We start from the raw sequence: 25,806 nt of genomic DNA, 5'->3' as shown, positions 1-25,806 counted from the left end.
TGAAAATCAAATGTTTTCTAATTGTTTGATACTTATGATTGATGCATTATTAAACATGTGTCAATAACTGCATTGGGTGCCTGATTTCGTTGTTTTTTTTTGCCGAAGAAGGGTGGAAACAAACAATTCGTTTGGAAAAATAATGTTTTGACAACGATACACTAAAGTTGTCAGACTGTTCCCAGAGCAGTTTACGGACATGTCATTTTAGCAGTTTTGTGTATGCATTTGATCACAAATCAAAACACAAAAATACCTATTGCATTTTTCGACGCTGTCCATTACTAAAAGACTGCATAAACAGATTTATGAAGCTCTTTCCCTGTCTGCTTTTCCCTTATTTCATGGTTCAGTGGCCTCTCTCGGCAGGCAAGGGGAGGTTTTCTCTCGCTGCTCATTGGTCGCGGCTCTCCCATCTCAGCAACATTTCCATTCATACACCCGGCGCTCCTTTTCAGCCCCTTTCAAAATAACTCAACTGTCATCATCATTGGAAAACGGCTTTGCCTGGACGGGACTAATTATTTAGAATTGGCTGCGGGGTGATTAGATCGAAACAGATCAAACGATCGACAGAAACACGACAGGTGAGTGAGAAAAACAACAGTTCGTGCGTGCTAAAAGTCCTGCTCAGACTTACTCTGCAGGAGGTGTGCGTGCATGAAACAATAAATCCACTTGTTTTATTACTATTGCTGATGCGCATTCACATTGTAAAAACAGATTGCAACACAATCGATCCGAAAAAGGGGGATGTTTAGAAATGATTCCGATAAAGAAATTGTGACATATATTACAAATACGTTTGTTATAGTGTGTCTTATCGCATCAGAGTTATTTCCAAAGTGTTACCTTATTAAAAGTCTGCGTTAAATACCCATTTTGCAATCGAAAAAAATACACCTTTGTTCACCTCTCTTCGCAGTCAAAGGGGTTTAGTCAAAAGGCCGATGTAAAAAAAAATGTAATGCGTATTAGCTGGAAATCAGTTAGCTTTCTTATATGATGGATAACAGCAAGGTAAGATGTTTAAAATGTAACACTAGAGGGGTCCCGGCCCACGGGGCTGTCTCGGAGCGAGGTTCACGCCGTTATTCACCAGCCCTCCTCTGCCTAATTGGCTGCAGATGCGGCATCCTATGCTCTTTTTACCGCGTAGAAATTGGATGCATTTGGGGAACTTTATGAGGCGAGCCCTGCGTTTGCCTGCAGGAGCAGAGAAGACAAAAACAAAAACGTTGGTCCTCTACAAGTATTTAAATCGTGCCACGTTCATATACACCCCCTTCTCCTTTCTCGGCTTATTTATCACGAGGCTGGAATTCATGAAAAAACTTTAACATTAAATTATGCAGTAAAAAGGGAAAATGTAAGTAGGCTACTGTTAAACCTCTGATCGTGTGTAGGAATGTTTAAGTTCCCCTGTGTTTGTTAGCGTTTTATTTTAGTGTATTTCTTCCCTGTCAGGTATTGGCTTAAGATCACAAGTGCGCGTAATTTGCATCCACTACTAATTATACTCCACTCCAGAGTCGGTAAAAGGTTGGTGATTGTATATTTATAATGCTGGCAGGTCAGAGCACACATGCTACTGAACAGGAGAATGATGTCCCATAGGCCTTGTTAAGATAAGTTGAACTTTAGTGGTGAGTCCTGAATGCCAATATAGAGGTTCATATAGGTTTGCTTTATCACACAGTCCATATAACAAGCATTTGGGATATGCCACTGCTTTCCTAATAATTGCACAGGGAGGGAAGGGCTAAAGACACCGTCCTCCAAGTGCCCTTTCACCCTAGACTTTGTAAGCTGCACTTATTAAAGCGAAAAGTGTTTCAATATGTGGTAAGCTTTAGGGGGAAAACGTGATGGGGGTTGGGATGGGGCCCTTCTTCTTCATCTTGCTGCCCAGCTCCTATTGGGCGACTTGGAGTCATTCATCCATGTTACCAGTAGTGCATAAGTTGGTGTTGTTAATGTACGGACAGCAGGTCATTAAAACCTCCCCGTATCTAATACCTCTGACCACTTTGTAGAAAACGGAGGCCTGAATGAATCAAAGGATGATGTGTGCAGTCAGACATACAGGGGGACGTTAAGCAAATTTGACTTTTCCTTTATTTTGGTGGAAGTGGTAACCCATGTGTCGAAGTTCACAAAACCTGCGGTAATTTGAGTGAATGTTTGCTGTCACGTCAGGTGTTGATCTCTTGATGACAACGAGCAAACACTTTTATGCGAAGTATTTTACGTTTAAAAGTGTACCAACAACAGATAACAATTAAACGACTTGCAAATACAATTAAAACACATCAGGTAAAATCCAATGTATTATTACGTTTTTTTAATATGTTTTTCTTTCCTCAGGACCCATTGGACACTGAACACCCTTGGGCCTGTCTGTCCAATAGACATGTTTCAAACTGTCCCTGACACGTCGTCTTACGTCAAGGTAAGACACCACCGTCTCTTCGCTCAGGTAATGTAGGAGGAATAAACTGGGGACCTTTCTTTTTTTTTTAAATGTTTTTTAGGCTGTGATATTCAAATATGTATCTTTCTCTTGATGTGTTTCAAGTAGAATGAAATGTTTACACTGGTTTTATGAGACAAATAAAGACTTTCTTCATTCAAAATGACCAAGGGTGCATAAGCTTTATGCAGGTGCCAGGCTTTTGATTACCTTGCTATTTTGTTCCCTTGTAGTCGAGAATGGCTGCATGTTTACGCTGTGAAGCCACTTGTTGAAATGTGGCTCTGTTGTGGTCTATGTGCAGTGCCAAGATAGGCTACATTTGATTTTGTCGATTTGAAAACATCTTAAAGTCTTAAGAATCGCTGTTGTTATGGATCATTATTATGTTTGACGTCATACATCTCTCTTTCTCTCTCTCTCTCTCTCTCTCTCTCTCTTGCTCTCTCCACCGCAGCCCTGTGTAAATAAAGCAAACAGCGCACATCTGGTTTTCGCATAAAACGCGGCATCGCGTCACACCGCGTAAATACCTGCAACTGCTACATATCTGAGGCACTGAAACCATTAAATATGTTTTATATATCACCATGTATATAAGTCCATTAATGTCAAGTTGAACGTGGACTTTGTTCGCATTTACTAAGTCAGTTAATTTGGCCGAATGACGTTTGCTCACATCCATTTTAATAATCTTCCGAGGGTGACTGCTCGGATTGTGCCATTATAATGAGCCATTGTGCAGAGGCGAGCTGCTATGGTAATATCTTCATAATCAAGGTATTTTTCCAAGGGCGACTGTTAATGTTTTGAAGACTTATTTCCCCTTTGAATAAGGGCTCTTTTCATCCAGCCACAGCGTTTGTGCCACTGCAGAAAGGCTCCGCGTTTCTGGGCCCAGAACAATTCCTGTGTTGTGAGAGCGTTGAATAGCGCAGAATGTTTGAGGAGAAAATACGCGATTAAATGAGTCTTTCTGCTCCCTTAAAAAAAGACAGGAGGCCCTGAAGGACAAACAGAGACTTCACTTGATCATGGAAAGAGTTAACTTTCAATGTATCTTGCATAGCTGTTTTGATTTGCTGTGGAGATGCAGTCCGGATCATTTCTGTTTGTTCTGAATCCAATAATGTTATTTTTTTTATTCAAGGGTTAGCGTGTATTTTTCGCGTGCAAGTGCTGCACTGACTGGCTCACTCACATTCAGGGAGATATTGGTCAGAATGTGGCACGCCTCAATACGAGATTTAAAGAAATATTCCTCATTCAAGCGAATCCACGGCCCAACATTTGGTTTTGTTTGGTTAAGGCCAGGCGAGACTGGAACTCTCCAATAAAAATAAATCTCAAATTAATTATGGCCTAGAGCGAGGGGCCAGACAGTTCGTGCTTATGTGCTGCATACTCCACTTTTTGCCCTCAGTATTTTGACTCAGGCTGTCTTTTAGGTTGAGAGAAGGAATGATCAGAATACAAGTCTGCTGTCTGATAAAGAGCAAAGTTATAGGCTCATGTGACAGTGACTATTTTTCTTTGGAATAACACTCCGCTAAAAAATGTTTCTCACAAAACTCAGTATTGGATTCTTAATTTCCCACGTCGGGACTAATCAAATAATGTATACCCATTAAGAACCTTAATCTGTAAAATATTTTATAATCTATTTTTCAAGATTTTTTTTTTTTTAAATGGTGAGGACAGCTCCACATGGATGTTGACTTGTTTGGTCAGTTTTGATGAATCCACTCAGTTTTTGTTAACACATTGTTAACAAACACTGCCTGATTAAAGCAATCACTTAAAGTTTATGTCCCCCTTTTATATTTTCCTTTTGCCAGATTGCTTTCACAAAGTACAACAAATTAAACTCCTGATACTCACTTTCTCAAAAACTGTAACCAAATTACCCTTAAAGAAAATATGAGTAGATATCCATATATGATGAAAATCGAAAGGTTGGGCCTATTAATTGAAAGGTTGCTAAACATAATCTCTGTAAAGTGTCCGCCCACCTCTGGCTGGTTCCCCTGCAGAGAGACTGAGGAGCTACTGGCTCGTGGTGTAAGGAAGAAATGTCTGGCTGTCTAGTTCCAGCGTCAAGCCAGATGTTCTGTGGTTCACTGTGTAAACCAACTTGCATCTGTTTATTGGCCTTCCAAAATGTTTGTTACCAATGTATTCATTATGGTCTTGGTAGGTCCTGGACCCCCACTGTTCCTGATAATGTTCTATGACTGGGATGGCAGGTATTTAAAGAGAGATTGTGTGTGAGTCAAGCTGTTGATGGTTTTTGATTAGAACATCAGACTTTCTATGGAAAATGAGGGTTTGTTTTGTTCCTTGAAGAGCATACATAGAATTATATCCTAACACCGCATTTGAATTATTTACTAAACCTAAATTAATTATACGATTATAGTTCAATGGAGGGCGAGCTTGGGTTTTTATCAATGGAACCTGGTGTCATACAAGACGCACATCCAAGTAAAAAAACTAAAATGATGTTAATATATTACTGGTCATAAAGGAGGTTTTGTAGTTCACCAATTGGGGGTGACGTCTTAAGCACCTCCTTTATTTGCCACGTTATCACTCACCTACCTAAAATAAAATAAGTATAAGACCGTAGACTTAGGAATGTATAGAAAAACAAAAAAAAGAAACCGTAGCAGTCACTGAAGAGTTAAACAAGGTGTCTCCCTTAATTACCCGGGCCTGAACTGGCCTCAGGCAGGAGAAGCCTTGACCCTTAGCAGGATCCAGATGTGGTGGTCCCAAGGGTGGGGGCCCTCAGCCCCAACAGACCCCAAGTCGAGAGCAGATAGGCCGGCCCTGCTGTCAGCCCAGCGAGTCTCTGTTTGGCAGTACCCCAAAACTGCAAAAAGTATTCATCATATCAACTAAATCGGTTTATATTGTTAAACATCAGGCTATCAAACATGGCAGTGTAAGGAGATACATTGACTTTGGTCCAAAGTAAAGTTATCCCCTATCAAATGTGATTTTCTTGATATGGATAAATGGTTGGTGATCTGCTAAAGCTTGTTAAAAATCAATGAAACAAATCAAATACAATCTGGGTTAGAGTGAATTTCCTTTTTATCTCTAAATCTGAGTTATCTAGGCCTACTACTTCTTGTATGCGTTTCATTTCTTGTAAATAATATATCACTAAAATGCTATATGTGCTGTGAGGATTTCTTGCAGTGTTATTGGTCTGTCCACGTTCAGAGCTGGCTCCATGTCTAGCATCTGCACCAAAATTATGCTTGAATTGATGAGGGCAATTTCATAGGGCAGACGAAGAGGAAAGAAAATACCTATGTGGGGGTGGGGATTTGGGGATTTTTTTTAGGGGAGTAGGGAGGGACCTTTGGATAACTATAGCAAAGTCAACAATAATACATTTAAAACCCCGTTTACCCCTTTTTAAATGCGCATGTGTGGAAACAGGCTGTATTTCATCCATTCACTCCTGCGCTGAACAGCAGACGCACACGTGTAGAGCAGACCCTCAGACTGTAGTGCGGTTAGGAGCTGAATGCTTGGTTTTATTAATGGTGTCTCAGGAAAACTTCACAGAGAGCTGTAACAAAAAAGACAAGGTTGCTACAAGACCGTTCATAGGTGTTCAGGTTTGTCTCCTGTTTTGATTTAGAGCTCCATCAGCAGAAGGAGAGAAACATCTGTCCACAATGAAAGATAAACTTTATTTTAATGTATGACTTTCACTATGAAATATAGGGTAAAATTGAGCATATGCTGATTTAAAGAGGGATGGAGGCATGGCCAGATGTAAGTCTGATGTGTAGGCGGGAACCAAAAGGGCTCTAAAACATGGGATCACATAACTTAAGAGTGGGACAGTAAAAAGTCATTCCCCAAAACCTCAGTTAAATGTGTGCAGAAATATTTCATAACTCGGACAAAATACTAAACCCTTCCACACCATCTGTGACACTACTGGGAAAGCAAAACACACAAGCCTATTCTACAGCAGGCTACAACAGCAATGGCTGTGCACAACGCAGGCAGTCATCCTGTAAATATTTCCGAGCAGAAAACATAACAGCGGAGCGAACACTCAATTGTTTTCCCTGCTTATCTCTCTGGGACAGTATCCTGCTTTTTTGAAGGCAGGGCTTTCGGTGACACACAGCTTCCTTCTCAACCTTCTCAACAGTGGTGACTTCACTTCCCAAATTTAGAGGAAAGAAAAAACTCAATCCGGTAAAAGTGTCTCTTTCTCTCTGCCACATACCGGGGGCTGGAATTAATTCAGGAACGTGTCATGTTTGGGATATTGTCGGAGTCCGCTGAAAATTGCGCAAAATGGACGGAACTATTAAGGTAAGGGTGGAGAACGGGGTGTATGAGTTTGTGGGAGACTGCTTTTTCGGAGTTGCGCCTCCTTTTTTAAAGCAATGGGTTGAAATGCCCCTCTGTGTCGGTCTGTGAGCTGGGACCTCAAATCTGACGACGATGAGCGGCTTTTTTCTCTCTGTCTGAAAGCGGTAACCAGATGTCCTCCTTTTTCTTTGAAAGTATCCACTCTGTTTTTTTAATATGCTTCGTGGTTGTGAGGATACGCTACGGTTTGGATTCATAAATCAGAATATCACGCTTTGGATTTTGGGGACCAAGCGCACAATTACGCACGTATGGGAAAGCAAAAAGGAGTGGCTATTTATATAAGACAACGTGATCATGTACTTTTATGTTTAAGTTATTCACGATTTTAGTCTGGGCAGCGGGGATTGAGCAATAGCCATGACTGGATGTACCGCTGGATACGATGTGTCGAGCTGCGCCACAGCGGTGTGGCACATCGCTCGGCTCGGTCCGAAGATCCTGTCGTGGGTCAAAAAAGTGTGATGATTTGACATTTATACAAGAAATAACACCTCTGTCTGTGTTTTTGTTGATAACTGTAACTTCTCTCTCGCCGCCACAGAGAGAGTTTTGTGAAAGTGTAAGCAAAGCTGTCATTTGGTAACTTCATGCGGCAGTTTGCAACACTTAAAACCCACAAGCATCACAATAATACCTTAGCCTGCTACTTCTAGAGTTGCACAACTATTTTGAAACGGTTTGTTTGTAGTCAAGAGAACTGGTGTATATTAACTTTTGCTACTGGCCCCCGACAGTTAAATTCCAGATGCATTATGGCCACAGCCACCAGATGTTGAATGGCAAGTCCCCGTTAGTTCATCATCCACGCGTTCAGTATGTGTCCTCCGGTTAGCAAGTGTAAACTCACAAGAATGCAGCGTTTGCATTCAGGCTACTCGTTTTGTTACTGAAAAGTAATGCGACGTGTTTTCTCTTGGAACTCTTAAAGTAGCGGGTTTGTGGCGGCTGGGTGTGGTGTGAGCTTTCGGAGAGTGTAAACGTTGGCCAGACAAAAATGTCAGGCTGCATATAGTCACTTAAATCGCGTCATTCACCGCTCACAGAGCTGGGATTGTTTGTTTCGGGGGTGAAAGCCATGCTGCAGAAGGACATTAAAGTCTCAGCCTGGATTCCTGTAACAAAGCAAGGAGTTGTGACAATTAATGTAATCATAATTGAATCCTTGGGTGTAAATGACTGGCTGCTGCATTCTGGCACACTAAAAGAAAGGAAGGGCTCTCTAACCATGAGAGCTTCCTGCTCCACACAATCTTTTCCTGACAGGTTTCCTTTTCCTCCTTAAACAAAAGACAGGAATGCCCCCCCCCCCCTCCCCTGGGTGGCTCCTGTTAGATGGCTGTGTGTGTGAACGCCAAACAATCACACGTGTATTCTGGATGTGGAGCTATTGCATATATCCAGTCTGCGTCGTGACGCATTTGGGGAGATGGACTTGGTTGATGTAAACAGAATAGAGGTGGCTCCCAGCAGGTGTCACACTCGCACAATGCTTTTAATAGGACCTGGAGCAACTGAGCCATGATTTATTTGGTGTTTTCCTCTCTTTGTCTGTGGCATTGCAGATATGTTTATACGAAATATTGCAAAAATAGAATACAAATCTTATGTATGCTTTCAAAAAAGGACAAAATAATGTTTCATCCTCAAAAGCTGTATAGACGTTTTTGGGATCATGTTCACGAATGGTACTCAGGAGAAATTCACGATTGTCTTAGAGTAAAGAATTATCTTTGGACATTTTGAGACAGACAGAAAACTGCCTCTCACTGAATGTGTTCCATGCAGATACTGTAAGGAAAACATGGACACTGATCTGTCATCCTTTTAGCTTTCTCTACAAAAGAGTGGCATTTTTCTATTTTTAAAAAACCCACTGCAATCTTGATAGGCACACACCACTTGCCAATCATGGTTTCAATTGCACAGGCTGATATGTCACTGTAAATATAACGTGCAACAGTCATAATAGCTCAGTGAGGCCTTATCAGACCGTAATGAGACATTCCCTCACTCTTACAATTTATCATCCGCAGACTAGCTGGTGTGCTCCGCTCAGATAGCGAGCCCTGCTGCCAGGGTTCAGACTTTGATGGATCCACTGATGAAATCACTGGAAATCTAATTTTGGTGAGATAGATTAATACTCCAGAGAGTTTTATCCACCCACTAACCTGAAGAGTAGTATGTTATTGAAAAAGTAAAGTTGTGTTTTTACATGTGGCACTAACAAAGCATTTATTTTGTCTGCTTCCTTTTACTCTTGTGTCTACAAGCTGTAACACTTTGCATATCTCTACCATTACTTTAGACACAGACAGTTGTGGGTTAATGGCATTACAACAGAGGGCACTATAGTGCAATTACACATTGAGATAACTTGAGCAATATCCTTCAACTCTCCCTTTCTTTTATCATATTAGTTTTATCCAAACTAATTGGCTTCAAATGTTGATTGAAATTATTTTAACTTGAGGAAAAGCACCAATTTAATGGTGTACAGTATGCTGCAAATATTATCAAGTATATTGATGATATTTTTTGACAATAATACATTAACTGAGTAAGACAGTTTAGTCATCGTTATTTTTTCAGTTTGAGAACTCATGCAACAGCATTATATTTTTTTATTTTAAGTACAAGTTGTTTTATTGTTGAATTGATACTTTTTACAACCACCAAACAGACATAAGACACAGAGGTGGTGATTATTGGATAAGGAAAACTGAGCGTCAAAATGGACTTGGCAAAAAAACATCTCTGCCATGTATAGTCGCTGTAGTGTTTTGGCATGTGTTTACATACGGCATACAATTATAAAGTAACACCCTCAAAAATAGAGATATTTCCAAACTGGGTTAAGTAAAACGTTTTTAACTTGCATGCAATTTCTCAGAATGGAATCAAACTGAAGTCATCTGAGATGATGAGGATTTTGCTTTCATAAAAGCAACATTTCAGAGAATGCAAACGGCTAGAAATTGGAACTACTGATCAATGAATATCAAGTATTATTTTTCCCCCTGAAGCTGATATGTGGCATTTTGGAATGAAATAATTCAGTCCTCTGGAATTAGACACGTCTCGGTCTAAGCTGTGCCATCAGATCCTATCAGATCCAGATGTGCATCAGACCCGAGCCTAATCCTTATAGCAGAAGCATATGACTGTAATGATTTCACTTGATATTCTGACTTATTGTTTTCTTTTTGATTATTGTTACCAATGATGGATGGAACAATTTTAACAAATGCTGACTCAGTATCCCCATTGTGTGCCAGTTAAAGTTGCCTGGCACCCGTCTGAGCTGGTGACATTGCCCGACTTTGTTCACTGTCACAGCATTGAGTGACTTCTGAATGGTAAATGTATTCCACCAAGTACATAACCCATGCTTTACTCCCAGGACGTTACACGAGGAGCATGTTGGAAAGCACGTAATATCTTGGCCAGCCGCGAGTGTCTGCGTTTGTTTTCTTTAATAAACTTACATTGCTCCAGCTGAGCCACAGCGGAGGGTTCAGTGTATCTGTGACCCCCCCCCTGCTTCTGTTGAGTCTTCAGCTGTGGGGGGAAGCCCAACGCTCAGAAAAGACAGACACAGCATTGCATGACAGGGGATTTTTTCGGTCCAAGTATGATAATGCTAGAAACGAAAAATGAGTACACTATCAGACATCTGACATATTTTGTATGGAACATGTTTAATTGTCAGCCCATATAGTAAACGTGAGCATTTACGAAGCCATTATGTTGGTTTATTTGTAAACCAGTGGGTCATTACTGTTAGAAAAGCGTTTTGACTGATGATCTCAGAAAACCAGTACGGTGGTAGGTGTCTTACTCCATTGGGGGCAAGATTGAAGTCACGGTAACATCAACAGGAAGTTACAGATGGTACTTGAGCTGTGTACACAATCTACTTAGGATGCCAGACTGCGATATGACTCATAACTGCACATAATTGCTGTAAACAAAAAATACACAAGAGATTGAACATTTTACATCACGGGTTTCTGTGTACTGTCAAATGAAAGCCTGCGGTTGTATCTGTTTGTGAGTTTATTCTTATCATATGTATTACATGAGTACATCTCCCAACTTCAGACATTTCCTTTCTTGCACGGAGTCGGATGAGAAGATTGATACCGCTGACATATCTGTCTGTTAATTATGTTACTGCGGCCAGGAGAGAGTTAGCTTAGCATAAAGAAGCCAACGAAAATAGCTAGCCAACGCTCTCCAAATGTAAAAGAAACCAGCTGCAAGCACCCCTTAAACTCTTAATTTAATGCATACTGTTTATCTTTTTTTTCCGATAGCACAAAAAGTAATTTTTTTCTACCAGGCAACGACTTAAAAAAAACTATAACACGTAAAACCAAAACACCTCAAATGTGTTGATTCAAAAAGCCACGTTTTTATTCTGAGCTCTTTAGCTTCTGGCTGTAACCTTATATTAAAAAGACAGATTTAAGATTGGTGTTGATCTTCTAATCTAACTCTGCATTTAAGTATACAAGTCTATTTCCCAGACTATTGAAGTACTCTAAGAGTGTATATTGTTTATTATGGATATAATCGGCTTAAATGACTGAACACATATTGATAATAATGTGCTAGTATTGTAAAATGAGTCATGAAAGTCATACTAAATATTTTTTCCTTCTACCTACAGGAGGCGCTATCAGTGGTGAGTGAAGACCAGTCCCTATTTGAGCCTCCATACTCTGCTGCTGCCCCTCTCCCCAAGACAGACATGACTGCATCTGGCACACAGGACTACGGCCAGACCCACAAAATCAACCCCTTACCCCCACAGCAGGAGTGGATCAACCAGCCAGTGCGGGTCAACGTCAAGAGAGAATATGAGCATATGAATGGATCCAGGTAGGGCATGACAACCACTTCCTGGGTCTTACATTACTTTTTGTTCATTGAGATATGAGTTTTTATCAATCTTAATTGGACATTGGACAGTTGTTTGTCATTAATACAGCCGCTGCTATAAATGTTATCATTTGTCATTCAACAAACCATTTCTTTTCTGCAACTAACCTTCGCTTTTTTGCCTCTAATCTTCAGTAGACTGTGCCCTGGCCTGTGTAAGGCTTATGTAACCATTGCCAAAGTCAATGACTGGAAAAGAAAACCAGCAACACCCAATTTATCTGCTGATAATATTTTTACAACTTTCTTGTATGTGTGTTTTTGTAGCAGGGAGTCTCCGGTGGACTGCAGTGTGGGTAAATGCAATAAGCTTGTCGGGGGTAACGAAGCATCTCAGATGAACTATGGAAACTACATGGATGAGAAGAATGCCCCTCCCCCTAACATGACCACCAATGAACGGAGAGTCATTGTACCTGCAGGTATGTTAGTGTAGAAAACGTGAACCTGTTGAATATGTGTCATAAAACAGTGAATCTGTATTTGCTGCGTACTTATACAGGTGCTAATTGTTTTAGCTGCTGGTGCGTTTACAGACAGAATCCCTCCCCTGTTTGGGTATAATTTAGCCAATGTTGTAAATGTTTTACAAGTCCTATTTCTATTTAGCTGGGTTGTGGGGCATATCATTGTTCCAATTTTTTTACTTCACTCGTGGTAGCACGGCTGAATGCATGCAGGTAGTGATGTCTGTTTGTCCGCCAGGCCTATATATTATTTCACTAGTTTCACAAATTTGATCTTTTATAAAGTGAAACAACATCGTTGGAGAAGTAACAAGTGTAGTTTAAATGTTCTAGCTTATAGAAAAGTTATTTTAACATGTAAGCTGATTAGGTTGCTAGACGTAAGCCAGAGAGCCAAACACAATGACTGTACTTTACCAAAAATGAGCACAATGAGCACAATTTCATTAAAATCGAATGGAGCCTTGGTTAATTTTCCATTGTTAAGGCTATAGAAAAGTAAGTGCTAAACTGATGCAAACGTCCACTCAATCCATTAACCTAATAAGATCTCCACATGGAGGCCCCTCCTAAACCACAAGTGGTGAGTTTGGGGCTTGGCTTCCAGATTGGCTATATCAAACTTGGGTCAAATAGTACTTGCAAATGTGATTGAAAACATATTCCATAGTGTGTACAATCACAGGAAGGGATTTCAGAGCGTACCCTGTGGAAGATTATTTACCTGGAACATAATATGAGTCATCTGGCGAATCCTGTTCATGTCGATACAAAAAGACAAAGAATATTTACAGCTTTCTGAGCGAGGTCTGCTACTGATACAAAACCCTACATACATTCTGTTTCCAATTTGTCCCTTGCCCCCCCCTCCGTTTACCTCAGACAGATACGGGGCTCTCGCAACTGTCCAACAATTATTATGAGTGAATTAACATCGTCTCTCTTCTTTTTTCTCCCTGCAAGACCCCTCGTTGTGGTCACAGGATCATGTGCGCCAGTGGCTAGAGTGGGCCATCAAGGAGTACGGCCTGGTGGAGATCGACACGGCCATGTTTCAGAACACAGATGGCAAAGAGCTCTGCAAGATGGGCAAGGACGACTTTCTTCGGCTCACCACCATGTACAACGCCGAAGTGCTTCTCTCTCATCTCAATTACCTCAGGGAAAGTAAGTACACTGTGCGACAAATATATGATTGAGAGTAACAAATACGTAGATATAAGCTTATGTTACTCAAAATTTGATTGATGATAAAAAAACAGAACAATTAGAAGTTCCGAAAATTGAAGACATTTCGATTTTGAACAGTCATTTTGGTGAACTACATTCCTGTTGTACATTCTGCTGTTTGTCCTTAAGTTAAAGTCAGCACTGGCATCCATCTCTGCCAAGGAATCAAGTAAAAATTAACTTTCAGTGAAGACGCAAGCCACTTTTCATACTTTTCTCTACTTTTGGATGAGAAGTGAGACCAAAACATTGCCAAACCCAAGCAAATAACATGACACTTTTATTTTTGTCACCGCACTATACTCACATTACCGTAAGACAAAACAATGAAATAGCTTTACTGGAAACTCATTTATCCAAAAGGGCTACAAAGTATTAAGCAGAGCTGTGGAAACTAAGGGGGTTTTCCCCCCTTTATCAAGATAACCATCAACTACATCCCCCACTTGACTTTACTGCGCCTTATTCCACATGGTCCAGAGAGATGAAGCCCAGGTGCATTGCCTCAGGAATCACGCTAGGCCTGTGTGTTCAGCACAGCAAAGAAAGTTGATCTGCAATTTGCGATGGAGGCAACTACATTTGAGCTTCTAACCTTTGAAGAGTTCCTCGCTGCAATCCATGCTTCATATGTTTCGGCTGGGAAACAAAGCCAGTTTTCTGAGGCGGTATGCAAATTACATTTTGATATAACATGTAACATCTGGCAAGGCTGTCGCTTGGAATACACAGAGATGTGTAGTTGAGACATTAGGTATGTCTACTGTTTCCGATTTTAAAAAAACATATAGGAGCAGTGTGATTGTTGAAAAGCGTGTCCCTTCTTTGAAGTCTTTGCATTTTGTACTAAACATTTTTAAGTGCTGGTTTTGCTGCGGCTGCACAATATCATGACACCACGCTGGGTGGAGTGACTGATGGCTCAACTATATTTAACATTACTCCCAAAAAATTGCGATGGGCCTCCGCGTGATGTAATGGGAACTGTATTTTGTGGATGTCAACAGTTTTCTCAGCGCACAGGGTCTGGGCAGAGAGAGATGCTTGAGTATAACAGCCTCATTGTGCAGCGGGTGGATCTGTCTGACCGCCACTGGGCAGCCTCTGCAGAGCAGTTTTCATTATGGCCACAGGCTGCGCGACTTACCCACGACTTAGGCGTGCTGCACCGCGACTCTGCCCGTCGCTGCCCTGTTTTATGATTCAGACCTTGTGTGTTTTCTAGACAGAGGAGATGTCTCCGGAATTCTTTTCACTTGCCCAGTTGAAATTGCTTTGGATCAGTTCCCGACAATCAAAAAGATGAATGCTGCCGTCTCGTGCCTGGACTGACTGACCTGTTTAGGGGCCGTTCAGGGAAGCGAGCAGCGTGTATTATTGACACTGAGCGCCGAAGGGCAAGAGGAACCATGTTAGTAAATGAACGTCTAAGGGAGACTGAGGAGGCTGAGGAGGAGGGTTGAGGCTTTATGCAGACCCTGCAGGGCTGATGATTTGGAAACTGAAACCGCTCTCTCGTTTCCCCGCAGCACAAACAAACACAATCATAGACGAGGAGTAACCCCGTCCAGAGAATAGACCTCTGGCTTCACTCACCAAACAGAGTTGGAGCTGAGCCGAGCTTCCAGAATACAGAAAAAAGGAGAGGGAAGGGAAATACTGAGCCAAGCCCAGGAAGTATTAGTGATTACAGGTCATGTGATGACTTCCTCCAACCCCAATCAATCTCTTACTAATACATACCCCCCATTCTGATCCAACATTTTCCAAAGGGCAACAGCAATCTTTCATACACATCTGCCCGCATTATGTGGGTTTTTGGTTCTGTTTATTGAACCTCTGATTAACATTCCTCAGAGTCATTAAGCCCTGTATGTACACTCGGCACGGGGCAGGGACACACTTCCCCACCCTACAGCCATACCATAGCAAAAATTCCTGCCACGTCATATGTCAGAAATATGGCTCAGACAGCCGCACTGGTGCAACCGCGGGCACAATCTGAGCATCTGTCTGGCTACCCAGCTGCTTGCAGTAACAAGGGTAGTTGCCCATGCATTATTTTGGCCTCATTGTTGGTCACTTATCCAGATTTTCATAAGTAATGGCCGCCCGCACCCCAATGTGCTTTCAATTTGGGGTGCAATTTGAGAATTTGTTCAAATTAGTCTGTCAGGGAGGGACCACGGACTGTTTGCTTTATCGCACCCATGTAGGTCGGTTTGATACCACATGTGCTGGAAACGGAGCGGAGCAAAAAGAAACCTCAGACAATGAAAGACCGTATCCTCCGACGCACAGAGATGTGAGAATAGACGGGGGGATATGAAAGGGTCGTGAGGAGGGAAAGTGCAGAGAGAGAGAGACAGAGATGACTGTGGATTTAAAGAGTGGATAATGTGATATTGGATGATAGATTTTACGGTAGTATTTGAGGACATGAGCAAGATTGTGTGAGCAAGAGAAACAATTATGTGAGGTAGAATAATAAGTCAATGTGGGGGAGAACTTTTTTTTGGAAGTGTGTGGAAACGGTTCGAGGGGTCATGATTGAGTGTCGTTGGAGAATAGCAATAGTTCTGTTTCCCAGCTGTCGCCCATGCTTGTGTGTCTGGATGGATTTACAGCGAGGGAGTCAAGACAGACAGAGAGAGAAAGAGGGAGAGGGAGAGAGTGATAAGTCTGGGCTTCTGCACTGCTGCTGCTCGCTCATGAGTGGGGGACATTCTCGAGCCCTCAATAGTTTATACAGACCATAAACATCTGGGCTCGAAGGCTGAGTAGGGAAAAAGGAGGTCTGGAGAGCTCTTTTCTCTCTCTCTCCCCTTTCTCCCCTCACAACATTTTTATTGAGCTCCCTTTGCATTAGTTCCTTCTATTGGCAGATTATCACTGGTGCACAGGGGCTCAACAGCCTGGCTCTGCGCCCTTTACTGTTAGCAGTCTGCTGCTAGCCACCCTCACAGAGCAGTCTGTGGCGGCTCACTTGACTGCTGGGGTTCAGCCACTTAGCATTACAGGAATGTATGTACATATCGCATTAGCATAAGTGCGGGTGGATAATAAGCGGTTGCTATTCATGTAAACACTGAGATGAGGTCAGCTGTAATCGAAGCTAGCTGCTCAGAGGTTCATAATAATTATGCTCACAAAACAGTCGCCAGATTCTGTAGGCATGTTATTTTTGGGAAATTCTGCAAAAACATGGATTTCAGTCAGTGATGTTTTTTTTAGCAGTAATCCCAACATTTATTGTTTTTAATTTCCCCCAACACACCTTTCTATCATTTAAATATTTCTGTAACTTCCTGTTGACCATATCCACTTTCAAATGGACAGGTGAGGTGAGTTAAAGAAATCAGCAGGGTTTGACTGATTACATTCATTATGCAATTTATTCTGGGTTAGGTTTAGGGTTGGGGTCACAATTTATTCTGGCACTTTTCTCAGCATACAAAGTTCTTAAAGGTTTGGTAACTAAAACACTTGGTAAAAATAGGGACATTTTTGATTTATGTGGATGCTCAAAATATTGTCAAAAACAACGTCTACCATTTGTACAAGATATGATGTGAAGAATAATCTCTGTATCAATTTCACACACTTTGTTGGTGTCCACCACAACCTCCTTTGTGTTCTTTTGTCATAGCTATAACAACATAAATCTACTTCCACATTTGTTCTGATATTTTTGGAATCCAATCCTATTACATAATTTTCATGAGAGGAGGATCCCATAAACCAAGTGTTTTTACGTAGGGTTGAAGTTGAATAATTTCACAAGAAAATATGTATGTCGGATGCCAAAATCCAGTGCCAATGCCGCTATTAGTGCTCCTTTATGTAGCTAGGTTGACAGAAGAGTGAGACACATATGGTGTTGAGCATTTGAATTCCATTTGTGTGCGTCATTTAAGTTTTGTTACTAAACCATACCAAACCTTCAATAGTGGAAGCAATTCTTGAATATGACTAAAAGTCACTGTAAATTAATTAATTTACGTTGCTGTCTTTTGGGGATTTTATTGAAGGTTTGACATCAGTTTGGTTTCCCTTCAATTGACTGGACATGCAGCTTGTAAGGTGGTTTTGGTGGGCACTGTTAAGCCACATTTCTTGAATCATATGGTTTTGCCCAGGGTTGTAAAAAGCCCCTTTGTGACCTTGGTGCTTCTCCACAGCTCAGTTGTTTATATCGCAGCACAAACTTTTTTCTTTAATACCTGTTATCCGTCAGCGCTTTGCATATTCTGTGGTATTTTTTATGAATTCTTAAGTGTTAACTATCGGTCTGGGCTGAGAGCATCGTTTCCTGTACTTTATAATAACCAAAGTTGCTGCCAAATTGTGTGTGCTGTTGCGGAAAGGCTGGAATAGATTTATATAAATACAAAACAATTCATTTAATTTTTAGGCAAATTCCTCAACACTGCTTACAAACATTTTCATTTTCACAGTTGGGAGTGTAAGCTGAGAAAACACTCATGAGTTGTTTTGAAAGGCAATGACTAAACATTTTTTATTTTGGATCAGGCGACTTGTTGAAAACATTTCTTATGCACTATGACAGCCTAGTATGAAGTGGTAGTGTTATCAGATAGCGATAAAAGGATCCCTTTCTGTTGGCTTCATTATATTTTGCCGCTTTGAGGTGACAACATGCCCAAACTGGGCGACTGGTTCTCTCAGTTTGTTGACAAAGCTCAGACCACATGTATGAGGCAATGGTATCACATAGCTCCACAGAATAAACAGCAGGGGCCCCTGGTGGTCAATCACAATGCCGAGCCCTCAAAGATCTCTTTTGGCGTGCACAAACTGGAGGACAAGGCCCTTTTGAAAGAGCCGTCAGTCAAAAGAAGGAGAGAAAAGAAAATTGTTTGTGGATGTTATGTAATCTAGCAGTCACTGTGCAGATGTGACTGGAGAAGGAACCATAGAGAGTAAGGGTCTTAAAGGCTGAACGTTGGCCAGTCCTCCCACTGTGCTGTCAGATTACCGGGACGTGTTTGTTTTCCGAGAGAGAAAGAAGCCATCCAAATAAATAGGCGGCACAGCCAAGACTCCTTCCACCAAACTGTCAGCTGTGGTGTCTCTCTCTCTCTCCCTCGCTGACTCTCACTCTCTCTCTCTCGTACAGCAGCCCTGGATTTCTCTGTGGGATGGTTTTGAGGTTTTCTCAGCAATGCTGCCTGTTTGCCTGTCTGGGTCAGCCCACATATGTGGCACACGGCAGGAAAAGGGTTAACAACCCCCTCCTTCTCCCTTCTCTCCCTCTATTTTCTGTCTGTCTGAACATCTTTCTCCCCCATTCCAAAGCTGTTGGTGGCTCGCTTGCCCCCGTGCGCTTACACTCTGCGTGTGGAATTATTTTTGTGCGGGGAGCTGCATTTGATTGCTGTGCAGGGACCCTGCCTCATACAATGGCTCCCCTGTTCTGAGGCCCCCAGGTTTTCTAAACTAGACCCAGAGCCTTGGGGGTGCCATGGAGTAGCTAGAGCTCAGAGGGGTGGGGTGTTGGGAGGTTAGAATACATTTGTGGAGCCCCCCCCCCCCCTCCAGCCACCCCCTAAAAAAACAGACCCCTAGTCTGCCATCATGGGCCCCTTCATCCCCCCAAACTTTACCGCCACCAGCCCAGCGAGTGAAGTAGGGATCCTGGATTACCTTTTAAGAAAAAGCACATCATAAATTCATTTTTGCCCCCATTCAGAAAAGGTATCTTCCTCACTCAGCAGCTCTGTAGCCGTCTTGGTGCTAAATCTTAACACTGCCCCATGCAGTAGCTGCTCTTGTGTTTTCTCTGTGCATTTTTGGCTCTGTTTTTCCACTCGCTGATTTATGCCTGGGGGCAGCTAAAATTAAGAGAGCATTTTGGTGCCGCCCAGGGTGCCTGTGTAAGTGGAGGAATGCAGTGCAGAGTTCTGCTCCATAAGGTGAAATGAATAGGCAGCCATATGCAGACTGTTGCCTCTCTCACTTTATTATTCAGGAATCAGGTTTGCAGTTAAAATGCTGACAGGCTTTGGGGTTTTTCCTACAGTTAAAGGAGTGACTGTCTGCTGGATTTTTTTCTTTTGGGACTGGGTTTATGTGTCATAAATTATTTTCTCTCTGACCTAAACAGACATACAGGTACACAATTTAACGAAGCAAATGCAGTAATTGAGCTGAGCCTTGTACTGCCACCTGCTGGCTTTTGTTATACCTTTCAAACTTTTTGTCACAATTCAAGGTAATTACATTTTACCTTACCTTATTTATCAGAAGAATATACAAATTCACATCTCAAATTATTCATTACTTAAACCAAAAACAAATGAAAAGATACGTTTATTTCTGAACCTTAATATTCATTTAAACTGTGTACTGTTAATCACTGCATGCTTCCTGAAATGTAAGGATTTATGAAAACGTCCATATTTTCGAAAGGGTTTTATGCTTGTTTTTGGATTGTATTTGACTAAATATTGTTTTGTCTGACCATGCTCTCTTTTATCTCACTTTATTACAGGTAGCTCATCATTATCCTACAATACACCATCTCACACAGACCCTTCCCCACGTCTGGCTGCCAAAGAGGGTAGGGACTACTATTTTTTATAATCTTGCTTTATTTTAATATATGTCCGTGTGTGTGTGTAGTATTTGGGCTGATGAGATAGTTGTATATCAATCATAGTGAGAATAGTCTTCTAGCTAAAGTTAAAGAGAATAATGTGAGCTGTGTGGTCTGGAGGTTTTAAAGTGCTATATAAATAAAGTTGGATTGGATAAAAAAGAGACAGAAAGAAAGGGCTTAAACCATGAATTCATAGTGTTAAAAGAAATGATACGTGTCAGCTTCATACAAACAGAAACATACCCAGCGCCCACTTGGATCCAAAGCACATGCATTTGCTGATTTCCACACACAAAGCTCTGCGCAGGTGCTCCTTTTGTGTTGTTGATATAATACGGGCCAAGCTGCCACTGCAGACCGTGCTATTCACGGCTACCTGGACGGTGTGACAATACGTAGTGGCTCATAGAGACCGTGTCAGGATAAAGGCGTATTAACAAAAGTGGGCTGATGAGTTCAGTCTACAGCAGCAGGGGTGAGGACAGACGGTGAATGTGGCAATTATCCGAGAGAAGGCGTGTGAATGACAGAGTGTGAATGATGTTTGTTAGAGAGACAGGCATCAGGGACAGGTGCTGAAGCAAGTGTTCATAAGGTACACATGGCGGGAGATCTGATTGGTTGTTTCAGACCGGGCTCGAGTGAAAAGGAGTGTGTGTTTCCCTACTTTTATTACGGTTGTGTGTATAAGTGTATTAATACCAGAAGGGATGATGGTAGGTAAAAGGGAGAGTGATCAGATTTAGAATGAGAATCAGGTTTTTACATGAACACAATAAGAGGAATTAATTTGTAAAATATAAACAAATATATAAATATTTAAAAGCTTTAAAAAAAAAAAGATATATATATTAAGTATGTAAATTCAAAAAGAAAGTAAAATAAGATTATTATTATTATTATATATATATTTTTTTGACATTAGTGTTTGTAACTGTTAAAATTGACACTTCTTTCTCTAAAGGAACATTGCGTTAAACAACAGAGTGAACATAAAAGTAAAGGACACATTAATATGGACTTTTTGTTACGTGAGCTGCTTGGTGATTGTTTTTCCCAAGTTTCATATAACCAAAAATGAAATGTTGAGCAATGCAGCAGTCAAATGAGAGCTATGGCAGTGTAGGTAATTTAGCACCAGTAAAATCATTCTTTCACAAGCCAAGCTGAGTTTCTCAGAACAACGCCTACAGCAGCGCTGAATGATTGTCTCTTTCCTCTGGATACCTTTTCACTCTACAAACATTATTCTGTGCTGACACCATACCAGCTAGACGAAGGGTAGAAAATCTACACATCCTTTACATCGGCTATATGGTGTCACCACTAGAGACGGGAGACAGGACTGCAATAACAGCGATAGGCTCGCTGGCAGGATGAGGGGCCCTATCAAGGCAGCAGGAGAGGAAACACTAAGTCTGATAAGTGTCCGAGAATGCCCTCTGCCGCTCTCTATCTGCCCCGGTGGTGAGCGTTAGCAGGCTTGTTCTCGCCCGGCTTCAGTACCAATAGTCCAATGGGCAGGCCCGATAAGATTCTTCTCAGTCACCCCCTGACCCCGGTCTTCCTGGTTCTCAGCGCCAGGTATTTGGACTGGCAGGAATACAGGGTCACTCCCTTCAACAGCATTTCTCTTTCACAAGAGGTGACTTCTATTACGGGCTCCTGAAACCCTGACTTTGGCTCCAGTTGTGTCCCGTGATCGTGGACTCTAAACTGTTTCTAACAGAGGAAAGTTTCAAACAGAGTGACTTTTCAACAATTTGGAAGTATTTTATCAGATTTTTAACCATCCAATTCAAACATTTATCATTTGTTTTAACGTATTTGGTTTCATCCGGAAATTCTGCAACTTAATATCCACATTAATGTTACTTTCATGCAACATTACTGTGAGGAAATACACCAAAATTGGAGTTAGGAGTTGGTGACTCAACAATAAAAGAAACCTTCCTACAAGGGAAGCCTTTATCAAAATGTTCTCAGATCAGCTTTGCCAGATGTTCCAGTTCATATTGCCTTTCGAGAACAGTCAAATACCACAGCGGCTCTTTGGGGTAGAGTAAGCACAAGCATGCAGCAGGAGACAACCCTTAATCTGCTCCAGACTCTGTGGTGTAAAATGCAATGTTATGAATAAAAGAGAGCATATAAAACACGGAATGCAGCAGCTATGAAAGGGTGTGTGTGTCCGTGTGTGTGTGTGAGTGTGTGTGTGTGTGTGTGTGTGTGTGTGTGTGTGTGTGTGTGTGTGTGTGTGTGTGTGTGTGTGTGTGTGTGTGTGTGTGTGTGTGTGTGTGTGTGTGTGTGTGTGTGTGTGTGTGTGTGTGTGTGTGTGTGTGTGTGTGTGTGTGTGTGTGTGTGTGTGTGTGTGTGTGTCTCAGTTTGTACCTTAGGTATTTTACTACTATGTGCCTGTGGATAAGCGCGTGTGTGGCTCTCAGTGTGTACCTTAAGTTTACAAGCACTATATGAATAAGTTGTTGTGTGTGTTTGTGTCTGTGTGGGTGGTGGGTTTCTGTATTTATCACTATGTGTTACAGCATGTGTTTCAGTGTGTATCTGTGTTGTTTGTGGTATTGTCTGGCTATTATGAAACAGATTTTTCCCAGAGTCTTTGTATTGTTTTCATGTTCTAGCTTCTGCTTTTGTTGCTGCTTTGAAATGTATCAATTGTATCATTTACAGCAAGGCCACTCACACTCTCCGCTGCTTCCCACTGAAATAGGAAAGATGATGATTCACCTCTGTGAATGCATTTATTCTGCTGCCAAGCCAAATTGGCAATACAACTTGAAGAGGGACAATTATGTGTACAAGCTGTTCTTCTCTTATGACTTTTAATTAGTTTTCCTGGGATTTAAATAAAAATAAAAATGCAGTTTTCTTTTTAATATGAAAAGAATACTACTTAAAATGTTGCCCCTAATTTAGAGAATAGGTTGTGTGCTGCATCTTTTGACGTTGATGCTTCTCTGTTCTGATGCACCAACTGAACTGCCATCATTCCTTCCTCTTATGACTTCTTCCTCGTACAGATGGCTTTTACTGCACCTGTATTATTGGTATTAAAAAAAAAGAGTGCCCCGTCTGGGTCCCTCTCCCTGGCTCAGACTCCAGGTTGAAAGCAGTCTATCACTAGACAATCTAACCGCCTTCTATGTCTCAGTCTGTCTCACCCTCTTTGCTCAGTTCTCCTTTATCTCCTTCTCTTGTCTCCCGCCGTCATTCTCTCTATGTCTCTCCCCCTCTCTCTCCCTCCGTCTAGCGCTCGGGCCTTGTTTTGACTAACTGGTCCTGCAGCCGAAGTCTCCCAGGAGCTTGCACCACACCCCAGACCAGAGTGGAAACTGGCTCAAGTCGCTGTCAGAGCGAGGCCTGGAAAAATGAAGGAGAAAGGGGTGGGGGATGGCAAGAGGAGGCTCTGTGTGCACATTTGGGTCTGTGTCTGCGTGGCTTTTTTGCCCCGAGTGCCCCTGACCTCTTGGGCTTTGTACAATCTGCTTCCGTCTTCCACTTCCCTACCCTTCATTCAATCCATTAAACCCTGAAACAGATTGATTGTATTGTTAAAACCCTTGAATTGTTTCTGGTCTTGCTTGAAAATAGTTTGGAAACTTATTTGGTTTTCAACAACACAATTAAGAAAATGTAGTACTGGACATCTCTTCCAGCCCAGTAGCCAGGTTTGCCGCCACTGTTTTCTTTTCAAATTCCACAGTTGTGTTTCGTCTGACATTTTTTCACTCTTTCTCTCTTTTCTCTTGGTTCCGTTCAAGCCTTTTTCAAGCACTCTGTCTCCATCCTCATCTGTCTGCTTCTCAATACTCTCTCTCTGTGACTCGCTCACCTTCTCTCTCATCTCTTCTTCATCCATCTCCCCGCTTCTCCCCCACCGTGTCCTCTCCTGCTGTTTGTAACCCCTCTCTGCACGTATGGAGGTAGCCCCGTTGTGTTTTTTTCAGGGTGGTGAAGAGTAGGATGGAGGGGGGAGGGGGAATGGGGGGGGAGGCTGGCGGTGAGTAGAGGGGAAAAAAGGGCCAGTAAAACAAAGAGAGGTTGTCTGCAGGCGAGGCAGGCAGGAAACGCAAGTCTCCCAGGACTCTCCCCCAGTCACTGCTCCTTGGCTATCCTGCCGGCCCACACCAGATTGAACCTGACAGCGCCGCTGAGCCACGGCAGCCCGCTTGTTATTTGTCCCTCTTCTCCCTCTTTTTGTCTTCCACTCTATCACACTCTCCTTCGGATCATATTATAATGTATTCACGTTTCTTTGGCTTTGTTGCGAGCTCATATCCTTCAACTTTACCTCATACATTGTACGGTCACTTTTAACTTGATTTTGAATATCTTCTTTTTTAGTCACAGAGATTAGAACCCCTTTTATGGTCTCCAAACAAGAGTGAGCCATTTTCTGAAACCCCAAAGAGTTAAAAGGTTAACATTTTGAAATGAGTGGGATGATCAAGCGGTCCCTATGCAGCAGAGGATATTATTATGAAACACTTAAGGAGCAGACTATCAGGCGAAATATGCTTTTATGATAGCAGAGAGACTGTAATCTTAAAACCAGTTGTGCTTAAGTGAGAATAAGGAGTTTGAATTGATGGATCTTATTATGTATTGTTTATTTTAGGAATACCAATAATGTCCTGAACCACAGGAGGGCAGTGTTGTACAGTCTTTAGAGAGGGTTGAGGTGGAATCTGATGATAAACGCTGTTCCTCTGGTGTGGCTGCATACAGTTATATTGGTCATTACAGCAAACACAGCCCTAGTGTGTTGTTGTGGCGAAGATGTTCATTTGTTCTTGAGACATTATAGCTAAAAGCCCCTCAATTTTTCCAGTCAATCATTTTGGAAGTGTGTTTTCCAATCAAAATTGATGGAATGTTCAGATAATATAACACACATAAGATCTATAAAGTTATACAGGTACAGTAAAATAACCTGTGTTTCAGTGTTTTTGATTGTTCTTCAGCATGCCTGGGAGTTGAACGCATTAGTTGGAACACTTTTGAGAATCATTTGCAAACACATACATATTCATGTCTGGAAAACAAACACCTACTCACACAAATACACACAGATAATGCATTAAGGTTCAACACACTCAGCCACTTTGAAATTGTACAAAAAAATACTCATCAGGTTGATAATTAATCCTGCATGTTTTGTAAAAGAACAATGCTGTAAGCCAAACTTTTTCAATGCTAGACAGAAACACCTGGTGGTATTTATCAGCAATGACATCCTTGATATTCACACTGGTTTTACACTGAGTAGTTATTATCAATTAATAATTAGGTGTCCACTTTGCTATAGCAGGATTGAGTCGAACAACCAACTGATTGTCAATTAGCCAGCTTCTCAAAATGGCTACATACACTGATGGGAAATGGATTGCCGCTTGGCTTTCTAACACCTTTTTTTTTATCCCTGCAACAACCTCAGTCATACCCATTACATTGTCTCTGCCCTCTGGGAGAAACAGCTGACAAAAAGATTTGCAGGTCATGATAAAACTGTGAATAGCATTTGGCATAAAACACAGTGCAAAGCCCATCTAGCTACAAAACGCATCATATTTCCATGTATTCTGGCAACTGATGGAACTGTTTTAGCCCACAACAATACAAAACCCATCAAGGGT

At 41.7% G+C, this 25,806-nt stretch overlaps 1 protein-coding gene across 6 annotated transcripts in view; it reads left to right on the top strand.

Moving 5' to 3' along the window:
- The first annotated feature begins 429 nt into the window (after positions 1 to 429).
- Positions 430 to 25,806, top strand: part of fli1 (Fli-1 proto-oncogene, ETS transcription factor) — a 30,128-nt gene continuing 4,751 nt past the window's right edge. The window contains exons 1-6 of one of the 6 annotated variants that reach the window (XM_079678439.1): positions 430 to 587; positions 2,368 to 2,452; positions 11,562 to 11,773; positions 12,101 to 12,255; positions 13,264 to 13,467; positions 20,045 to 20,113. In XM_079678439.1, the coding sequence (XP_079534565.1) occupies positions 2,414 to 2,452; positions 11,562 to 11,773; positions 12,101 to 12,255; positions 13,264 to 13,467; positions 20,045 to 20,113 (679 nt within the window). In that variant the 5' untranslated portion in view covers positions 430 to 587; positions 2,368 to 2,413. The other 5 variants (XM_079678438.1, XM_079678442.1, XM_079678440.1 and 2 more) reach the window with 5 other exon arrangements.

Source organism: Notothenia rossii, assembly GCF_949606895.1.
Source record: "Notothenia rossii genome assembly, chromosome: 4".
In the NCBI taxonomy this organism is placed as follows: Eukaryota; Metazoa; Chordata; class Actinopteri; order Perciformes; family Nototheniidae; genus Notothenia; species Notothenia rossii.
Note: the sequence above shows the minus strand (reverse complement) of the source record. Positions and strands in the feature narration are given on the sequence as shown.